This window comes from Ursus americanus, chromosome 21 (genome assembly GCF_024610735.1).
Source record: "Ursus americanus isolate L20-20 chromosome 21, mUrsAme1.1.p, whole genome shotgun sequence".
In the NCBI taxonomy this organism is placed as follows: Eukaryota; Metazoa; Chordata; class Mammalia; order Carnivora; family Ursidae; genus Ursus; species Ursus americanus.
The window spans coordinates 28,349,587-28,371,551 of NC_142147.1; the positions used below are offsets into that span (position 1 = coordinate 28,349,587).

At 41.9% G+C, this 21,965-nt stretch overlaps 1 protein-coding gene across 12 annotated transcripts in view; it reads right to left on the minus strand.

Moving 5' to 3' along the window:
- WDR59 (WD repeat domain 59) overlaps positions 1–21,965 on the minus strand; it is an 80,903-nt gene that overhangs the window by 6,876 nt on the left and 52,062 nt on the right. For 9 of the 12 annotated variants that reach the window (XM_087870606.1, XM_087870610.1, XM_087870609.1 and 6 more), the window contains 9 exons: positions 17,829–17,982; positions 14,270–14,326; positions 8,519–8,652; positions 7,077–7,158; positions 4,076–4,188; positions 2,632–2,782; positions 2,478–2,550; positions 600–726; positions 300–442 (listed from right to left, as the gene is read on the minus strand). In XM_087870606.1, coding sequence (XP_087726732.1) covers positions 300–442; positions 600–726; positions 2,478–2,550; positions 2,632–2,782; positions 4,076–4,188; positions 7,077–7,158; positions 8,519–8,652; positions 14,270–14,326; positions 17,829–17,982 — 1,034 coding nt within the window. The remainder of the gene's footprint in view (positions 1–299; positions 443–599; positions 727–2,477; positions 2,551–2,631; positions 2,783–4,075; positions 4,189–7,076; positions 7,159–8,518; positions 8,653–14,269; positions 14,327–17,828; positions 17,983–21,965) is intronic. The other 3 variants (XM_087870607.1, XM_087870611.1, XM_087870614.1) reach the window with 1 other exon arrangement.

Below are 21,965 nucleotides of genomic sequence, written 5' to 3' on the forward strand. Positions count from 1 at the left end.
GAAGGAATGTGCCAGCACTGTGCCTCACAGGAGCTCGATATGTCTTAGTTAAATATATGAATGAGTACCCCTCCTTCGAATCAATATCTGAGTACTGTATATAAAACTTAGAAGAGAAATGTAGTCTTGTCATGAAATGCAAGGGTTTTCGGAAGGTTGGAGCAGACTCAAAATGCTTCAGAAATTTCTGCTCCTAAGTGAGAAGATAAAAGACTTCACTCCAAGTCTTCTGTTTACAGACAAACTACATTATAGGACCTTTCACAGAGCAATGGGAAAAGAAAGAAATGTGTATTCACCAATCCCTTTGTGAGGATCAGGAGGATAGGAGACAAACTTCAGCACCTCAGCTCGTTTCTCTCTCAGACCCCAGCGATAGAGGATTTCTCCATAGCATTTCTTAAAGTCATCAAATTGCTGGGTATTGGCGGGGTCCAGAAGCCTGGATAAAACTCAAAAGATTTCCTGTCAGTTCCTTTAAGAAAAAACAAGCTCGATACCTAATGAACTAATTAACATACCTCTCTTACAGCAAGAATCTTGATTTTGGGGAATCTAAGCATTATGAAATTGCAGCTCTCGCCTGGGAAGGCTGTTACCTTTTATTTTTATCATGCTGATCACGTTCCCGTTCACGGGGATCGCTGTAGGTAAGGCTCCCAAAGCGGATTTCTTCTGGAGAAGACTCTCCCCAAGGTGAGGAGACATGTTCTGCCTCTCTTCCCGCTGAAGCAAATCAAATGGGAAGGGAAAGGGAAATCAGAGAAGGCGTGGAAAGTGTCTGAAAACTCTCATAATGCAGAGTGTGCTCAATTTAGTCACTGGAAGAAAAATAAACTGGGCTGAAGATGCTGAGAAATATAACCAAGCAGAATTCTTTCCTAGCCTTACCTTTTTATCTAGATATTTACTGCTAAGGTAACTTGACAACTAAGTACACACATAATGATTAAGCAGCGTTATGGTACAGTGATATAGAATATTAGATAAAGCAGTCATTATTGATAAAGACTTTTTAAATGACATAAGAATGCTCATGATAAAATTAAAAACAGAACACAAAATCATATATATAGAATGACCCTTCACACACACACACACACACACACACACACACACACACACAGATTGGGAAAAAATGTTTTGGAATGTTAATAGACATTATTTCTAGGTGGAGGTTCAGCGATGATTATATACTTTTTTTTTTCCCACCAAGCATGTATTACTTTTTTTTTTAAGATTTATTTATTTATTTGAGAGAGAGAGAGACAGAGACTATTCATGTGCACATATGCACGTGCAGGGGAGAGGGGCAGAAAGAGAGGGAGAGAGAGAGAATCTTTAGCAGACTCCCCACTGACCACAGAGCTCGATGTGGGGCTCAACCTCACAACCCAGAGATCATCACCTGAGCTTGAACCAAGAGTTGGACACTTAACCAACTAAGCCATCCAGGCACCCCCATGCAATTACTCTTAAAATCAAGAAAATTAAAGGAACAAGATTTCTGTCTTTTCCACCCCATTCCCCTAAATGGGTTTTCCAGGAAAGAGAAACGTCACTTTGTTGAAACATTTAAAAATTTCAAAACATCTTCAAGTTTCATAGTTTTAAAGCCATTTTCAATATAATAAAAGAACATTCCTGACTTCTTGTGCAAATGGTACTGGTAAAATGTTTTTCTGCATGACACAGAATCACTGTCGGCAAAACAGTGATATTCTCTTAGGAAATTATTTGACACTGTACTTACTGGCCACAAACTACTGCTTTTTGTTTGGGTCTTTTTTTTTCTTAATACCTTCTGGCTCTTCCTATCAAACTACTGGAACTACGACTTCTTTGCCTGCCCTGCCTCTAACAGGCTCTACCTCCTACTTCAAAGTCTCTATATGTGTAGCTTCTACTCTAGAGACTGGGAAACTGCATCACCAACCTCATTCAAGTTCTATACAGGATAAGAATAAATTCTAAGGAAAAAAAAAAGAAAAGAAAATTAAGATAATTTTTAAAAAGAAATCTCAAAAATCTGGAAGCCACAAACACACTTATTCGTTAAACAGACCTTTATGGCCAGCTGGAATCAGGCTCATCTTCATTTCTCTACAGTGAAAGGAGGCAAGTGGGAAGAGACACCTAACAAGAAGTGGCAGGTGACTGGAGTGGTGTGGGGGACATGTGAGGGAGAAAAGATGAGGGCTGGACTAAACCGGGTGAACACTGAAGTTCCACTGTCAGTCTCTCAAGGTTACGAGTTGAAAAGCAACCCAGCCAGGCACAAACACATACCAGAACCTGGTCTGTTCGAGTCCAGGCCTTGCTAACTACAGCATCCCCATCATATTAAATTGGAAGAGAAATGAGCAACAAGGAAGATACAGAGTGCATCTATCAACTCAAGTTGACACAGTTAACGAGTCACACACAGTTTTTACAGTACTGGAAATCCAGCTTGGCTAAGTCAGCTCCATACCAACCTATGTTCCAGCCACCAGTGTTGAGCCCTGGGTCTGACATGCTTGAGCAGGAGCCCGAGGAAGTAAAGCTGGGCTGCAGGACAAATAGGAGCAGTGTCAGAACACGCTTCCCTTTAGGAGAGGTCAGACACAACGCACAAGGCCACAAGCTTACATATCGGCTGTGAGACACCACAAGGTTAGAGGAACGGCCGGGAAAGGGTCCGAAGGGGTTGGGTATTCCCTGAGGCCGAGACTGGGCTTCAAACACACTGCAGAGCATGGCCAATGTCTGGACATCCCGGAGTCGGCAGTAGTGAGCCAACCTGGAGGAAAAGAGGAGAGAAAAAAGTCAAGAGAAGAGATACAGGAAGGATAACTGTCACAACTGTGGTGGGTTGCTGACACAGGGGTAGAATTCTGCCTTACAAAACCGTTGGGAACCAGGGCTTTCTACACATCTGGCAGCTTGCACTTTGAGTCTGGCTAAATTTGTTTTGGAGAAGAATGTATCCAACTATTACAAATGAGCTGGATAACCCATCTGAAAGCCTTTGGTTGGCATCCAGACATGGCTCAGACCTGAATGTAGCTTCTCCAAGAACTAAGTGGATTAAACTAACATCTGAATGAGGCCATGCATGTGCTCTTGGTCTCCCCAACTCCAAGAAGAATCACTCTTCACTCGTAACCTACATGAAGGCACTGTACCACCAGCACAGTATGGAGAGCTGGCGATAGAGTCAAAGGTGGAATTATGAATATGAGCTACTAAATAAGAATAACAAGGAATATTTTTAGCTTTTAGGTACTCATGTCCTCTTTGCTCCTTTTGGGACCACTATGCTAGGATGTGAGGTAGGGATCAGAGCAACTTGGCCTTTGTGATAGAATGATACTGATACTTTCCTACCAAGCAATGTATGGTATTTCTTAAAAGTGTTTTCATACCACCATATTTGAGCCTTATGGGATGTGGATAGAACAACCATTATCATCCCTGCATCACCATGAGGCGACTGAAACTTCAGCATAGGTCCCAGGTCCGACCTCAACAAGTAACTCAAGCAATCCTCCACCTGAAGGAATTTGAGCTTCTCTGTCTCTCTGTCAGGCTCTGAGCCTCACAGTTATGAAGGTTCAAGTGGTAAACCATTTTCACATTGTATTTCCAGCTCGCCACATTTCAGTGCAATAAATCCGACACAAATTCAATGTTTCCATAAAGTGCCAAAGTGGGTGAACACATCATTACCCTTGGAAAACATAGAGTCAACACGGAATTAGAGAATCTGCTCTTGGGGGAAAAACTCTATAGCACCCAAAAGATTTACCATTTCAAAAGTTCAAACTCCTATGTTCAGACTGGTGTGACTTATGGGTTAAAGCATATATCTCTAAAGGACACACGAGTCTCAAATCCTTGTTGTAAATAACAAATACCGTATACTTCCTTTTGCTATTAAGAATTTAGTTCTGCACAGAAATTATTATAGCACTAATGGGAAAGATCTCACTTTTTCCCGTTCCTCAGACCTCTTTGATGAAAACACTGCAAGGGTTTAGAGACCTAAAATTTACATCACTCGCTTTCCTCACTTTTAGCTCTCAAAACCTACAGGGACTCCAGCAGCTGTCGCCCAAATGGATGTCGAGCCCAGGGTGTTTCCAAATCTGGGTCAGACTTGGGACCAAGGCAAAGATCTGTAGCAACTGTAGCCAGCGACCAAACCTGGAACAGATTGAAGAGAAACCCTCGAAGTCAGACTGGTGAGGACAGGACCAGGAAGCATGAAAGAACCCCACCTCTCCTCCACACACAGCCTACAGCCTTGCTGTTCTGAGGGCGATAAGAACTGGGAATATTAGGCCCCCTTCCAGACACACTGAATCAAAATTTGCATTTAACAAGATTCTCTGGGGACTTTAATGCTCGAGAAATACCAGTCTTAAAAACTTTTATTAAGCAAATTTCAAAGAAATGACACCATACATTAACTCGAACGGGTTGTCTCAAGTGACTTCTGTTGCCTCATTAGTGAACAGGCACGGAAAGGAAAAAAAGCATCACATTTCAGATCTGTCCTTTGCCCAAGTAACGGGAAACTTTGTTGCTTTCATTACAAAAGTTTCAGTATACTCTCAAAGCTAAAGAAGAATAGGCCAGGACAAAATAGACTTGACTTTTTGTTGACATCAAATCTGAGGAATATCTCCAAACTTGAAATCTCACAGGGCTTGGGGCCATCAAGCAGAAACTAACATTCACTAGATATCTATTAAATCCAAGATTTAGCACATGCTAATATTAAATACATCGTGCTGTCAACAGAGCCTCCTTCCCTCCACATTTTTAAAAATGGAATACTACCTGGAAATCTTTCTTAGTAGCAATACATCACTGTGTGCCCACGACCTGGATAACACTATACTAGACTCTGTGAGAAACTTGAAAGGAAGAAAATACGGACTTTAATCGACAAGTCTATAATCTAAGAAAAAAGAATAAACAAAAATACTGAAAAATGGGTAGAGAAACACATCAGATATGTGAAAAATCAATTAAATTAGGTGGCACCAATATACTCAAGCACCAAGTATTGATTAAGACAAGATACATGAGGTTTACTTTCATCTCTATCACCAATGACCCACCTGAACAGTTGCAGAGAGAAGTTAATGTCTCTCTGGGATAGGACAGGATGTTTACTACCCTGGCTGACAATTTAGGCATGTTACTTCCTCACTTTTTAAAAAAAGATTTACTTATTTATTTTAGAGAGAGAGAGGGACAGAGCACCGGAAGGGCAAAGGGAGAAGGAGGGAGAATTTCAAGCAGACTCCCTGCTGAGTGCAGAGCCTGGTGCGGGGCTCGATCTCACGACCCTCAGATCATGACCTGAGCCGAAACCAAGAGTTCGAAGCTTAACCGACTGAGCCACCCAGATGCCCTGTTACTTCCTCACTTTTAATATACACTTCCTAAATGGCTTCAACAGGAATAGTTGACATTTGGGTTTATTTCTGCAAGTCTTTGCAAAACAGTAGACGCACCATCATCAACATGTGGGTAAAAAAGAACAAAAAAAACAATCTTCAAGCATTTGCACTGATGCCATTTCCGTCCCTTTACATGTACCATGCCACAAATGATGACAATAATTACAGGAACAGAGTGGCAACTGTCCCACATATTGGATATTTGCCATCCAGCAGAGAGAGGTATGGGAGTTTTACATATATGACCTTATTTCTTTCTCATAGTAAGTACTAGAATCAGGACTATTTCATGGTCAAGGAAATTGAAGTTCAGAAAGATTAAGTGCTGCCCAGGATCACACAACATTTTTTTTTTTAAAGTAGGTTTCATACCCAGCACGGAGCCTAACATGGGGTTTAAAAATCATGACCCTGAGATCAAGACCTGAGCTGAAATCAAAAGTCAGATGCTTGGGGCGCCTGGGTGGCACAGGGGTTAAGTGTCTGCCTTTGGCTCAGGGCGTGATCCCGGCGTTATGGGATCGAGCCCCACATCAGGCTCCTCCGCTATGAGCCTGCTTCTTCCTCTCCCACTCACCCTGCTTGTGTTCCCTCTCTCGCTGGCTGTCTCTATCTCTGTCAAATAAATAAATAAAAATCTTTAAAAAAAAAAAAGTCAGATGCTTAACCAAACGAGCTAGCCAGGCGCCCCTCAAAGATTTTATTTTTAAATAATCTTTACACCCAACATGGGGCTTGAACTTACAACCCCAAGATCAAGAGTCACATGTTCTACTGACTGAGCCAACCAAGCGTCTCGCCCACAATTTTTTTTTTAATTATAAGTGAACTCTACACCACACATGGGACCTGAACTCCCAATCCCGAGATCAAGAGTCACATGCTCTACTGACTGAGCCAGCCAGACGCCCTCTTGAAACAAAGCAATTTTTTTTAAAGATTTATTTATTTATTTGAGAAATAGAAAGAGAGCACCAGCAGGAGAGGCAGAGGGAGAGGGAGAAGAGAATCCAAAGCAGATTCCGTGTTGAACTCAGAGCCCAACACGGGGCTTGATCTCATGACCCTGAGATCACAACCTGACCCAAAACCAAGAGTCAGATGCCCAACTGACTGAGCCACCCAGGCGCCCCTGAAACAAAGCATTTTTGAAAGTATAAAAACCCCAGCACAACAGAATTGAGAGTCCAAAAGGCAAAGGCACAGATACGCACATTTATGTGTGTAACAATCACCACGGTATCAGAGTAGAAATGTAATAAAAAATTTTTAGTATGTGCTTTAAGATCTTCTCAACTAAACTGTAATAAGAGAAAGACCCAAAGGGGGCCGCCTGGCTGGGTGGTTCGGTTGGAAGAGCATGCAACTCGTGATCTCGGGGTCATGAGTTCAAGCCCCACACTGGGGGTAGAGATTACTTAAAGAAATATTTTTTAAAAAAGAGAGAAAACCCAAAGGATTTAGAAAGCTGCTCTAGCCCTGTAGTTTGGCAAAGAAAGTGGGAGAGGAATTGCAAAATAGGAAGCAGGCCTTGGAAGGCCACTAACCCAATATTGTGCAGCGAAAACAATCGGCTCAAAAAGCAAACTTCAGATGGCCATCAGAAAGGATGTACAATACCTGGACAAGGTCCTTCCTTCCAACAAGCAAGGCAGAAGTGGCATTCTTCTGGCATGTTTCCTGAATATCATTCACATTCAATCTGAAATGTAAAAAGAAGGAAAAAGTTTATTTCTAGTCTAACCTCCTAAATCAGGGACCCCTGGTTTAACAGACAAACTAAAAACTGCCTCTTGAGTTGTCACCCAAAATGTTTAATCCATGTTGGCCTCAAGCTTCAACCTTGCTACATAATATGGAGAAAAAGCTTACCCAACAGCTCAGGCTGTGGGTTCATGCCTGGGGAAGGTGAAATTGTTCACCTCTCTAAAGTCAAGACAGGAAGCCAGCCCCAAATGCCAATTTGGCAACCAGCTTTTCTGTGGATTTCCCCAGGCTTAAAGGTTGAATAAAAAGGAATTTAAATATGTGCAACACTGTGGTTTCTAACACAAAGAGTGCTGTGCTGCGTATATATTACAAAATAAACACTTTTTGTTACGTGTTCCAGTTCAAGAAGAAGGGTGACCACAGGCCAGCCTCTGTATGCCTGTCACTAGCCTCCCAACTCCCTTCAACCAAAGTGGCTCTGCTTTTAAGTGTTTTACATATCAGTATGGAAAGCAGAATTCTGAGGCTGTTCCCAAGATTTCTGTGCCACCCCCCCAACACATTTAATATAATCCCCCCCTTTAATTATGGGTGATATCAGTGAATACTGATGGGCTACCACACCCAAGATTAGGTTATTGAACAGTCCACTCTGAATGTGCCAAAAGGGAGATTATTGTAGGTGGGCCTGATCTAATCAGGTGAGACCTTAGAAAGAAAGTGAAGCATCAGAGAGAAACTCCTGCTGGTCTCACAGATGAAAATCACGAAGTTCTATGTCTTCAAGGAACTAAATTCTGCTAACAACCTGAATGAGCTTGGGAGAGGACTCTGAGCATTGGATAAGACCACTACCTGGCCACCTCTACAATTCAGCCTGGTGAGACCTGAGCAAGGACCCAGCTAAGCCATGCCTGGACCCAGACCCATGGAAACTGAGATAAGAAGTGTATGTTATTTTAAGCTGCTAAGTTTGTGGTACCTTGTTATGCAGCAATAAAAAGCTCATACACTGGTGTCCTCCTAAAACTTCTTCTGAAGAAAGGGTTCCAATATTTACTTATTTTTTTTAGAGAGAGATAAAGACACAGAGAGAGAGCATGTGCAGGGGGGTAGGGGTGGAGGGGCTGGGAGAGGGAGACAGAAAATCTCAAGGAGGCTCCACGCCCAGCACAGAGCCCGACACAGGGCTTGAACTCACCACCCTGATATCATGACCTGAGCTGAAATCAAGAGCCGATCGCTTAACCGACTGAGCCATCCAGGCGCCCCAAAAGGGTTCCAACACTTTAAAAAAAAGAAACAAAACCACGTGGATTACAATGACCGTGTGATAAGCATGGCAGACTTACATGTACAGTTCTCCCAGTGATTTGTGAACAGGAAGAAGACACGCAGTGTCCTGGATGATAACCTTCCCAGCAGCCTTGATCGGTCGATTGCCAGAGTCCGATCCCTCACGCTTGCTTTTCCATCTCCTGGATTTCTGGGGGAGACGACGAGATATAACTAATGGGGACTTTGATGAATGGAAACCTACAGTCGCAGAGCACATCAGAGTTGGGGCATTGGTTATTTGCAGAGACTTTGCATTACATCATGCCCACAATTATATGAATCAGCATCTGTAGGAAATAAAAGGATGGCAAAGGGCATTGAGCTCTTGGTTCCAAAATCCTAACAGGAAAATATGCACCTGCTGCAGTGCTACATACATTGTGCAGGTGCCCAAAAATAGATACCTTGAATCTAGAATTAAAAAAAAAAAAAAAGAAGAAAAGAAAGAAAGAACAGCAGGTAAATAAGTTAGTAAAGACCACAAAAATGTGGGAGAAGAGCAACTTTCAAGGTTGGGATCAGCCTTAGGTTCAAAGTTCTTGCTTGAAACTAATCAAAAGTTTTTTTTCTTCTCAGTTAATAGGATTTGTTGAAATTTAATTCAGACACAGCAGTGTGGGCTCTGCAAACCTTAATCTGTGGCAGGCAGACAGAGAAACTCAGCAGCTCAAGGAGAATTACCCGGTTTTTCCTAGTAGACTTGAATTACTTCTAAATATCATTTTAGAATGTCAAAAATACTTGAGCAGAGGGTCCTGGGTAATGGACATGGAAGGTCATGAGCAACTGTCCTATTTCCCCAGAGCCTCCCCTACACAAGAGCCTGTGTGTGGGAAAATGAGAGATGTCCTGGAAAGGGAGAATTATCAGTGTAGCCCTATGTGGTTTCTTCAAAATGACAACCAACTGAGGGAGCAATATTCTATTTTATTTTATTGCTGAAAGTTAAAAAGGGGGCCACCAAAGTGATTCAACTCAGGGGGGAGGTGACACCTTATAAACCAAGTTGCTAGGAAGGGGGCCTGCAATCTGGAGTCAGAACACCAACGTGTGCTGTTCTTACTACCACCTGTGCTGGTTCAGTGTGACCCTGGGCGAGTTACTTATTTGCTATGAATTAGTCTCATGTCGTCCTCTTTGCTCACTGGTAACTAGGCCTCAAGATGAGCTCCATTCCGATCTTGCATGTCTAGTAAGGCCACAATGAAAAGGTGAGAGTGCAGAGTGAAAACGTGCCATTAAAAAATCTGTAATGATTATAAGTGTATCATAAGCCCTCCGGCATTTAGATTAGGTCATTACTTAGATTACTCACAAATAATACATTTTCCGCAAGTGATTTTTATATAATCACTCTTCCATTCATTAGTCATGGTCTGTATTTAGTCGCTTCTGACCAGTGATGTTCCGTCTAATCCCCATGTAACTTCCTATGGGCTCAGTAAGTGTTATGGAACCTACTAGATCTGGGACACCTGGACTCCATTCGTGGCAGATAAGTTTAGCTGAGGTCTCTGAACGGTTTATCATAATTTGTAAATACATGTGGTACATTATCATTTTGGAACTTTGACCCAGTTGATCTTAGGAAGCAACTGAGTTACTTTGTGCTTTTTATTCATACACGTTACTATCAATACAAGAGAAGCCTCGTCTACTACTGTCCACTACTGTCCGACAGCCCTTCGATTCTTGATTTGTGCTGGCTAGTTTCTAAAGAATTACGTACACACTCACAAAAATACTAGCCTTTTAGCCACAAATATCCTGAAGAGGATGCAAGTAAGGGGAGAATGAGCTAAAGAGCATACAGTCTGTCAGAACAGGCTGGAGCCTGGCGGTATTAACCAACACAAAACAGATGTCGTCCATGTGCATGAAATAATTTGACGTGACAGGTTGTAGGTAGGGTAATTTTGTGGGCATCTACCGGGCAGTGACAGGAACAGCACAGTGTGGTGAACTGGAACAGGGAGGGTGTTAAGTACACAAACTTTTTCATCCAGGTTCTAGGAATTTAAAAATTCTAGGAAACAACACCCGTATGTCCCACATAATTGGATATCTCAAATGAGATTTAGGGTACTGGATTAAAAAAGTAAGAAAGAGGGGCGCCTGGGTAGTGCAGTCGTTAAGCGTCTGCCTTCGGCTCAGGGCGTGATCCCGGCTTTCCGGGATCGAGTCCCACATCAGGCTCCTCGGCTAGGAGCCTGCTTCTTCCTCTCCCACTCCCCCTGCTTGTGTTCCCTCTCTCGCTGGCTGTCTCTATCTCTGTCGAATAAATAAATAAAATCTTTAAAAAAAAAAAAAAGTAAGAAAGAAACAAAAGGAAAAGATCTACACTAAAGATTCCATCTGGATGGAATATGATCTGTCTCATTGGTTTTCTGTGTTGGGTGGAAGGCTTCTAAAACACTGTTCCAGGCAGACACTCCGGCTTGTTGTGACAAGAGAAAATAAGCAGCGTTTGAACAACTGGGTACTTCACTATAGTTCCATGTAACTAAACAGTGGAAATAAATGGAGGTCTCATGAGGGATGGAGTCTACTAGCTTTCAGACCACACTGAAAACCACAACTCCTGTCTTTTTAAGCAAGCTTAATGAAAGCAAAATATTAAGGCCTATGTGCCAAAATGGTCCCTTTGCACACAGACTAGCTCGTTTAAAAATGTTTTTCCTAACAACATGAATTATTTCTGAAAGTGATCACCTTAGAACGCCAAAAATACTTGAGCAGAAGGACCTGGGTAATGGACATGAAGGTCATGAGCAACTGTCCTATTTCCCCACAGCCTCATCTTCGTATGGCCATAGAGGGTCTTGTATGTGGAAAATGAGAGATGTCCTGGACACAAGTGCAAGCGTATAAATGTTTGACTCAGGATTTACAGATGTGTCTGTTATTATGAACACCGCGAGCTCCTGCTCTGGGCTGCTCCCTCTCTGCAAGCGTGGGCATCACCACAGCTCTCTGAAAGGCAGGCTGCTGCTTCTGTGTCCCAAATGAGGATGTGAGGCCACACTCCTAAGAGCTGAGATTTGAACACAGGCTGTCAGGCTGCTAAGCCCATCCTTATTAACCTGCTTTTGAGTGCATGATTTTGGATTAACAAGGAAAAAAAAAAAAGGCCCAAGACTAAGCTACCTGTTACTATGTAAACAGTCTGGCCCATTTTTAAATGGATCCATTTCTGCATATAAGGAGATCAACATCTGACGGTAGCGAGGCCCGTCCGACACCCCAGCCTCTACAATTACGTCTCATTTCACTTCTCTGCCAAGTATCCCAAGCACTTTGTGCCAAGCCAGAGCAGCATGCTGGATCCCAGCAGACATGAGGCGGCCGCGGCTACTGGCTTCACGTGGGGGCTCACCGGGCTCAGACCCAGGCGCTGTATTTCAGGCCAGGCTCAAGAGCCTGACCCTCACTCTGTTTCATCCCCTTTCTGGGTGTGGTAAGAGCAGGCACGTTCAGAGGGAAAAGAACGGAGTCCAAAGAGATGCCTTCGGACTCTTTCCTCTGCCCATCTGTGGTCCTTGGTTACAGAGACAGGGAGAAACAAACCCATGTGAGTCATCAATAGGTACTTGATGAAAATGTAAAGACAGTGGTCTTGGACAACTTCCTGTAATCATTATGGAAATCACAGTCTGGATTTCCTGGGACTTGCTTGGCAACTTCTTGAGACAGCAGGCTTCTAGGTGGTTTCCCCAATCCGTTCTGATGTACAGGTGATGTGCGGTGGAAAGTCACTAAGCTGCCTTTGAGCCTGTAACAGCAGGAGGTTCGCCACCACTGGATCACCCTAACCACAGCTGCCACCAAGCCTCAAACTATAAAAGCAATGAGGGGACAGCGCTGTGCATTCATTTAATCCAGCAAGGAATAACTGCAAAACATTATCAAAAATCTGTAAGGGGTCATAAAAGAGTTTTGTTTTTTCTATCTAGTGGTTGGTGGTTTTTAAATATGAAGTACCTCCCCTCAGGCTAGAGGGGTCACCCAGTACTCCAGTCTAGTGACCAATTATTCCGGGGATGCAAATGTAACAAGGCTGCCTAAATAAAGACATGCTCAATCTCAAATCAGATGTCGGGGCCTTAGGTCCTCGCTACTCCCGAATGAGCACAGATAACTTCTGTAGCAGAAAGGGTTCATATTCCATCCACACTTTTCCAAGACTTCTTTTTCCCTTACATCTCACTGGTGATCTGGGGAATCTCTCATCTGTGCAACTGTCAGGTGACGACACGCAGAGAACAGTGACACACCAGGCTGAGGTGTGGCTCAACTTTCCAGGTGTGGGGAAGGCACTTTGGCCGCAAAGCCCCCGAAACCTCCTGCATTGCTCCAGTCCCACTCTGACGGGCTTCAATGTGGATGCTTTTCTGTGCAGTAGGATCGGTCCCTCTGGGGAGCAAAGGGCCCTGCGTTTCTCTTAGGTCTTCTCAATGCCCCATCACAGAAAATGCCCCTTCCCCACAGATTTCATAAGCAGGGATTGAGGGAAGAGAGACAAAACGAGACAGACAATTATCACATCATGAGCACCGGGATGCTCTTCTGAACATACCAAGAAGGCGTTCATGGAATCATAGGAAGGAGGACAGGGAGGAAAGGACTCGGGGGGTGGGGGGAGGCATTGGTGCGAATAGCACTGAATGACAACCAATATAGCCAGCTTGCGACTGTACCACCAGTGTTACTGCTACAATCGGAGGCAACATCAATGCCAATAAATGGGTTAAATGTAAAAACAGCCCAAGAATAAGCCACCAACTGCTTCGCAGCAACCCCACCAACAATGCATAATCAGCAGAGTGGGCAGTGAGTCAACATGAGTTCCTATTTCAATAGCAGCAGGAGCGGAGACTTCTGGAAATCAGTGGAAATCCAGCAGTCGGGTTGGCTGGGACAGGCTTTTTGAGGAAAGGCGGCCACGTTGGCAGCTCCACTTGCAAGCTGTCAGCAGCAGTGGTACATGCTAATCAGGGGTTCCTGATTTCAACTGGGTTCAATAGGAAAAGGCTATATGACTATTGCCCCCAAAATTTTTTACACCGAATGAAATTTACACAAAAGCCACAAGGCCGCCTTGCGCAGCCTGAGGCCACCTTGGCACTAGTGAAACACGAAGGGGGTGGGAGAGGAAGACAGAAGAGGGGGGATGGCCAAAAGGAATGAGGAAGAGAGAAAAGGAAGAGAGGATGTCCACAGCAAAGACTTCATTGCAATACAAAATACTGATGGTAAGGAAAAAAATTGTTCCAGAAAGTTCCCAAAGGATTAAAAACTAGCTTATGCATCATGCCAATGAAGCAGGTGAGCACTTCCCTCTTTGAACTAGACCAAGACGATAAAAACAGAGAGACAAAATGGTGGAAGCCTCTTATATCTTCCTCTGCTTCACCCCATGCCAAAGGTAGGCTTTTGAAAGCTCCAGAAAATTATACAAAAACTCCAAATGAAATCAGGTGAGCTAAAGGCTTACAGTTGGGGTTCTTTCCAAGAAACCCAGTGTTTGGCTTCATTTTCAAAGAAGCCCATTCACAATCCTTAACGGTCTCAGTATTTGAAAGTGGATGAAACAAGGAGGAAGTCCTTGGTGCCTAACTCCCAAGAGTAAAAAATTTATTGTGCTGGTCCTGAAAACCAGACAGCCTGTCACTCAGGTTCCTCAAAGCCAGGCAGGTGGCATTTTATTCTTGGGCCTTTGGGCAGACAGGATTAGTCAAGGAGAGCATTTGCACAGCGCACAGTACCGGGAAGTCGTTAATTGCTTGTATGGACCAACGTCGCCGGGCAGAGCGAGGAGACATCTGTGCGTGAAAACGTTACACCCAGGAGGAGGGAAGAAAAACACCAAGAAAATTAAAAGGGAAAAATATAGAATAAAATGAAAGCTTCCCACACATCTGATGGATTAAAAGGTACCACAATATACTGCAAAATCAGGTTTGAGTGACTAAAAATCTGAACCTATGCACAGCAATATTTGGATTCCCTCACCTCCCTCCCAACCCATCGCACTCTGAACCCAGTTTCAATGTTATCGTTCTTCAGTTCAAAACACATTTCAAGATAAAAGGAGGCTGAGGTCAAGGTTGGGGTACTCTAGGAAGGATTGCAGGGCAAGTAGAGAAATGGGTGGAGGGTCTACCCTCTCCATCAAGAGCACATGTATGTGCGAGAAGATTCTCATTACTAAAAAGGAAGAAGTCCTTTGGTAGACTTGACACCAGACTGCTTCTGGTGTGTGGTTTGGGGGGCACTGGGGAAACTGGAAGCCTTGACCTCAGGGCTGTAGGACTATTTTCAGAGTGATGGGTAAGCAAGTACAAGTGAGAAATGGAGGGAAAGAGGGAGCAAGGCTGAAGAGCTGCCCTCCCGAGGGCACCTGCTAACAACATGAGCATCAGTGTGAAACTGGGGCCAAAAAGCGCTGTTTACGGAAATCAGAAATTATTCTATTAACTTCAAGACCGCCTCAGTTATTTACATTAGAGCTATTTTAGTGACATAAACTGAAGCATGGGTGGAGGTTGCAAAATTTTAGAAATGTTTATAGGCCAAGGCCTAATGTTTATCACAAGTTCTGGGTCTTCTGATTTGCCCCAGGAATAAACAATACTTCATCAACTATTAATAGTTGGTCCAGTTACCAAACATATGTTAGCATCTCTCTGAGCTTTCTAACATCCTATGAAATTTGATAGCTGGTTTTTGTTATTGTTTTTTTTAGGTCTCTCACATTTTTAAATGTTTAGGAACGAACCTCGGAATTCCATCTGGAGAACATTTGGGTGAATATAATAATATGACCTAAGTAGGGCAGGTTAAAAACACATAAAAACAAGAGAAACAAACAGTAAAATCCCCAATGGTTCTATAAAGTTTATTTATAATCTCCAAAACACTCTATAATTCCTTCACTGCTACACTTTAATGCAGTTATATTCTTTTCCTTTGCTCTTACTCATTTAACGATCTCAAGGGTAGAGATCTGAAAGAGAATAAAAATACGTGCGGAAAAAACTGGGGCTGAAAATAAAGACTTAAGCACAGAGAAATGCAATAATCTGGAATCATTTTGAGAACAAAAGTAATAAAAGTGGTATTATTTGACATGTCAAGCTAGATACCTGAGGATAAGAAAATACTCCTTGAGGGATAAAACTATATTGGCCTCTAAGAGGAAGGAAGATGGCCACTATAAGATATCATGGCTGTGTTTCATTTCCCTGACTCCCACATCCCCCGCCCTCTGCCCCATGTAATGGGATGGACATGAACAAGGTTCAAGGAGGGATGAATTTATTTCAGATTCATCACAAAATGACTCACTCGTGTAACTTCTTATAAGGTCGAACCACATGAAACTTTCTGAGATTAAAAATGGTCAAGTATCAGTAATTGCATAGGATTTCACCTAATAACTACTATATGTCACCCGCTGAGATGTGCTTCCCTCCCCCAGAGCTTCTAGGGTTCTTATAATGTTCTATTTCTTGGCCTGTGTGACTGTTAATTCACTAAATTATATGCTTATGATTTGTGAACTTTTCTGTATGTATGTTACACAGAAATACAAACGTTTCATATAAAATTACAATAAGTGTCTGTCCCCATTTTATACGGTCAGTCTCGGAAATAAAACTTAAAGATCACTTACTATACTAGGTCATCCGTAAGGGACTGTAACTACCTGTTTTCTGTGGAGAAGCTGTATACTGGGAGTCATCCCAAAGTGAAGTATCACAGTCCTTCCCCTCCTCCCCAGCAGATCCTGTCTGATAAAAGGTAATTATCTATGTGCCTTTGGTCCCTCTTTATGATTATGGTGTTTATGGTGAAAGAAGCCAGACCGTGAAAAACATGAACGTAAGGCTTTTCAAATGCTTCTGCATTAGGAGAGTCCCATCGTGGAACTGGAGTTATTTGGACAAGGCGTGGCCTTTCTGCACTGTCAGAGTCAAAAGTGCTAATCCACCTATTTTCCCAATCCAAACCCAAGCATGAATAACACATGACATGCCTCACAGGAGGATTCAGAACTGTTTCTTTGACTAAAAGATCTCCTCAGCCTGGCCCTAATGCTAAAGAAAATTCCATTTACCCAATCATGAGTTCGTTTGACTATTATGTCAATAAAATGCCTACTAGCTAGCTTAGGGGTGCAGAAAACCTAAAAATTTTGAATGTAAAGGACTTAGGAAAATATAGGTGTTCCAAGAAGGTCAGTGACAGCCAGGGGGGCACAATTCCATCAGCAAGGTGAAGAAGGGGACTACAGAAAGGCAACAATCACCGTCCCCATTCAATGCAGTGGTTTTGTCCAAGGCTGGTCCTGTCTCAAGCATCAGCTCCTGCTGCTCATTTCAGTCACATGCAAACTCTAAGACTAGACAAAGTCAGAGGTGGCCAACTACCCGTGTAAACCAAGGCTAGACACTGCATTGCAATCAAAGTGCAGACACCTCTAACACTTGCTGGAAATTGGGTTTTTTATTTATAATAATTCAATTTTTTAAAAAACACATTTCACTTATACTCAATCCACCATTTCTCAATTACTTGGGGACAGTAACAAAGAATTCCTAAGGACTGAGCTGGTTAACAGCTTGGAGGTAGCTCTGTTTAAAACGTCGTGTCAGTTAAAAGCCAGTTTAAACCAGCTTCTCTATCTGACAACACAGAAAGAGTTCTTAGAAGCATTCCTACGCTCTGCCAACATTTTCTACATTGTCGTCACCAAAGGCTTCTGACAGCTTAATAGCTACAGTAGGGACAATGAGTTCCTGAAGAACCCAGAAACACAAGGATGGGCTCAGGTGATTTTCATATAAACTTATCCATTCAGGTGGGCACTTCAGTGTAGACTTAGTAAAGTCTAAGACCCCTCAGAGATCAACTTTAAAACTTCTCACCGCTATGACGTTCTAAATATATGGAGATCCCAAGCCTTCAGAAGCATCCCTTAATTTGCTGACAAACATCAGCACACCAAGGAAGATATCCAGCTAAATTAGTCTTCCTGAAACAATGGGAATCACCTTAACAAATGGGGGTAACAAGGATAGGGTTAAATGGGGAGTGAAGAATATGGATTATAAGAACCAACCCACCCTTCCACACACACAATTCACAGTAGTTAAAACCAACTGGAAGGAACAAAGCAAAGGTCCTTCCAGAACAAACTAACTTTGAAAGTTAAAGACTACAGGGGGATTACTATCTTAGTTGCTGTGCATAGCAGGCAGGGAAACAAAGAACAAGAATCCAGAAGGAATAAGAATCGAAGGCCATGGCTCTGCTGCTTACCCGCTCCTTGTAGTAGAAGGAGCTGATGGAGACCTGCTCTTTCTCACTGCGAGTGGGGCTCCCACTGTATAAACGAAGGTTCCCAGGGGCCTCCGTGCGGATCTTCATGGGCGCAATCAAACCAGTATGATAAGCAGACAAGGCTGACAGAGACCTGTGGTTGAAAACACAGAATTAACCATACTGGCTACAGTCTTTCCATTTCTAAGTAGTGTCGCTCTTAAGCACATGATGAAACCAAGAGAAAAGATGGGTAAAATGGGGAAAAAAGGAAACTAAAAAAAAGAATAAAATGAACTTATAGAACAGAAAGATGCTTTGTCTGCAAAAGCAGAGAATACTTCTGACTGTATACATAGGAAATTCAAAGGAATCTACAAGCTAGTAGAGCTAATAAATAGGAAGCCAATCTATAAAAATCTACTTATTTCTATACATTAGAAACAAACATTTGGAAATAAATATTAAAAAAATTTCATTTAAAATAGCATCAAATACCTAGAAATAAATGTAATTTAAAAATGTGCACTGAAAATACAAAATACTGCTGAAGAATTAAAGAAGACCCAAAACAATAGATATATACCATGTTAGTGAATTGGAAGATTCCATATTATTGTCAAGGTGTCTGTTTTCTCCAAACTGATCTGTAGAGTCAACACATTTCCAATCAAAATATGAATAGGCTTTTTTCTGTAGAAACCAATAAGCCATTTCATATTTTTATAAGAATGAAAAAGACCCAGAGTAGCCAACATAATCCTGAAGAATGATAAAGTTGGAGGACACACCCTGGCAGATTTGAAGACTTACTATATAAAAGCTACATTAAGAGTATAGTGTTGGCATACAGAGAAACCAACAGATCAAAGGGGAAAAAAACAGACTCCAGAAACAGACCCACAAACATAGGGTCAATTGATTTTCAACAACTGTATCAGTGCAATTTTTTTTAAAGAAATACTTATTTGAGAAAGAGAGAGAAAGAGCACGAGTGAGGGGAGGGGCAGAGGGAGAGGGAGAGGGAGAAGCAGATTCCCCACTAAGCAGGGAGCCCAACGCAGGGCTTGATCCCAGGACCCCGGGATCATGACCTGAGCTGAAGGCAGACGCTTAACCGACTGAGCCACCCAGGCGTCCCAATTCAATTTTTTCTTAATCAATGCAAATTCAATGAGAAAAGTCAGATTTTTCCGTAAATGGTGCTGGAACAATTATGTACTTCTACTGAAAAAAGTGAACTTTGACCCTTATCTCACATAATACACAAAAATTAATTTGAGATTGACTATAGGCCTTAAAAAAGGAATCTTTATCAACTTAAAAAAGAAAATTGAATATTTTTGTGACCTTGGGTAGGCTTTTTTTCCTAGAACACAAAGGCACTAACCATTGAATTTTTAAAGTGACAGATAGGACTTTTTCACAATTTAAAACTTCCTTTTATCGAAAATCATTAGGGAAGGAAAAAGGCAAGCCACAGATTAAGAGAAAATCAATACATACTTCTAGCAAAGAATAAAAAACTGCCAGAATAACCAGAATAAAAAACTACCATAAATAAATGATAAGAAACAGTCCTAAAGAAATGGGCAAAATACTTGAACAGGCACATCACAAAAGAAGATACCCAAACGGTCAATGAGCACACAAAAGCTGCCCAACATCACTAGTCATCACCACAATGAGATACCACACACCCACCACAATGGTTAAAGCTGAAAAGACTGAAAACACCAAATTTTGGAGAGAATGTGGAGCAACCAGAACTCTGCAACATTGCTGGTAAGATGGCACGACCAATGGGGACAGACTTTTTGGTGATACTAAAAACAAAAATCATACATACACCTATCCTAGGACCCAGGGTTTCTACTCCTTGGGTAGGGAAATTAATATACATGTCCATAAAAAGACCTGAATGTGTAGGTCTACTCAAAATAGCCCCAAACTGGAAATAACCCAAATATCCCTCAAGAGGAGAATGATAAACAAACTGTATTATTTCATACAATGGAACCACTGACATACATGGCTATATGGATCCATTTCAAAAATATTGAGTTGGGGATGCCTGGGTGACTGGTTAAGTGAGTTGGTTAAGCGTCTGCCTTCGGCTCAGGTCATGATCTCAGGGTCCTGGGATTGAGCCCCATGTCCCTGCTTGGCAGGGAGCCTGCTTCTCCCTCCCCATCTGCACCCTCACTCATTATCTCTTTCTCAAATAAATAAATAAAATCTTTAAAAAGTTTATTAAAAAAACAAAAACATTAAGTTGAACAGAATAGGTGAGACATAAAATAGCACATGCTGCATGACGTTCTGTTGAGATGAAGTTCAAGCACAGGCAAAACTAAAACTGCAATGATGGAAGTCACAAGACTGGTTTTCTCTGGGTGAAAGGATAGGGAACCTTTGCTCTGTATCTTGGTCTGGGTGTTGGTCACAAGGTGTACACTTCACATCCGTGTGCTGTAAATTATGCCTCAGTGAAATGCTGTTCTGATCCAAAGTCCAGATACACATATTCTTGTTTCCCTCTGAGAGTAGGCAATTGTTTTTTAGTACAATCTTTCAAATAAGGAACCCAAAGTAATGTATGGGGTCTCTGACACTTAACTCCCCACTCCTGTCAGCCAAGGTCTCATCTGCCGGGATTACTGCAAAGATTGGCAGACTCTCAGGACAGCAGTAGTTCCACCTCCTTTCCTGTAAATATGCTAATTATATCACATGCAACACACCTAGGTGTTTGCAGCGGGAGGGCTTCTGTGTTACCCTGCTGCCGCACTGCAGAACCAGAGGTCTACCATATATAGCTGATAATATTTAAGCTTAAAAAACCAGTGGTATGGAGGAGGTTGTGCATGTGTGGGGGCAGGGGTGTATACCAGAACTCTCTGGACTTTCCACTCAATTTTGCTACATACTCAAAACTGTTCTAAAACATAAAGTTGATTAATGAAGAAAAATAAAACCCTTTACAATATGATCCGCTCCCATACATATACCTGAGAAAAATGAAAATCTAGGCCCACACAAAAACTTATATATGAATGCTCATAACAGCCTCATTCATAATAGCCAAAAAGTGGAAATAACCCAAACATCTATCAACTGATGAACAAATAAAGAAAATGTGGCATATACATATGATAAAATATTATCTGGCAATAAAAAGAAAGGAAGTTCTGACACATGCTACATGTATGAGCATTGAAAACACTACACGAAGTGAAAGAAGCCAGTCACAAAGGCCCACATAACTATATGATTCTATTTATATAAAATGCCGAATAGGCAAATTTATGTGCAGCCATCACTACAGTCAATTCTAAAACATTTTTAATGACCCCCAAAAGAAACTGCACCCCCCAGCTGTCAACACTCCCAAGTCCCCCATTCCTCCAGGACTGGGCAAACACTAATACACTTTCTGTCTATATCTGTAAATTATACAACAAGCCACTGAAATTATTTTAAGTGGGTCAACTATATACTATATGCATTATACGTCAATAAAGCAGTAAAAACACAAAAAAACAAAAACAAGAACAAAAAAAACAACCAGTAGTAATAATAGGAAACACAGAGCAACGTGCCAGGAATGGTTCTAAATGCTTCTCAGGGACGAACACGTTTAATCTTCCCAGCAACTGAAGCAAGTAGGTGCCACTATCATCCCCAAGTTATCGTTGAGAAAACTCAAGCACAGTTTAGTAACTTGCTTAAAGTCACAGAACAGCAGGGCCAAGATGTGCACCCAGTGGCTTGGCTCCAAAGTCCACATTCCCATTTGCTACTTTAGATTGCTTCTTAAAAAAAAAAAAAAAAAAAAAGCAAACTAAAAAACCCACACACAGAAAAATAATGGAGACCAGACAGAAAGCATGTTAAATTGCTGACAGTGACTCGCCAAGGAAAAACAGAGCTTTCAAATTTTAATTTAAAACTTCCATACTGTGAGTTTTTCCAACCACTTAATGTCATTTTTAAAAATTTAACATGTTTTGGTAATGTTAGAAGTGGCGTATTAGTGCTGTGGACCTGCAGATGATCTTTTTTGTTACTTTTCTATTTGTATTGAATATTCAGATAATACTTTAGCGATAGGGGAAAAGCCCATTAAAAAAGAAT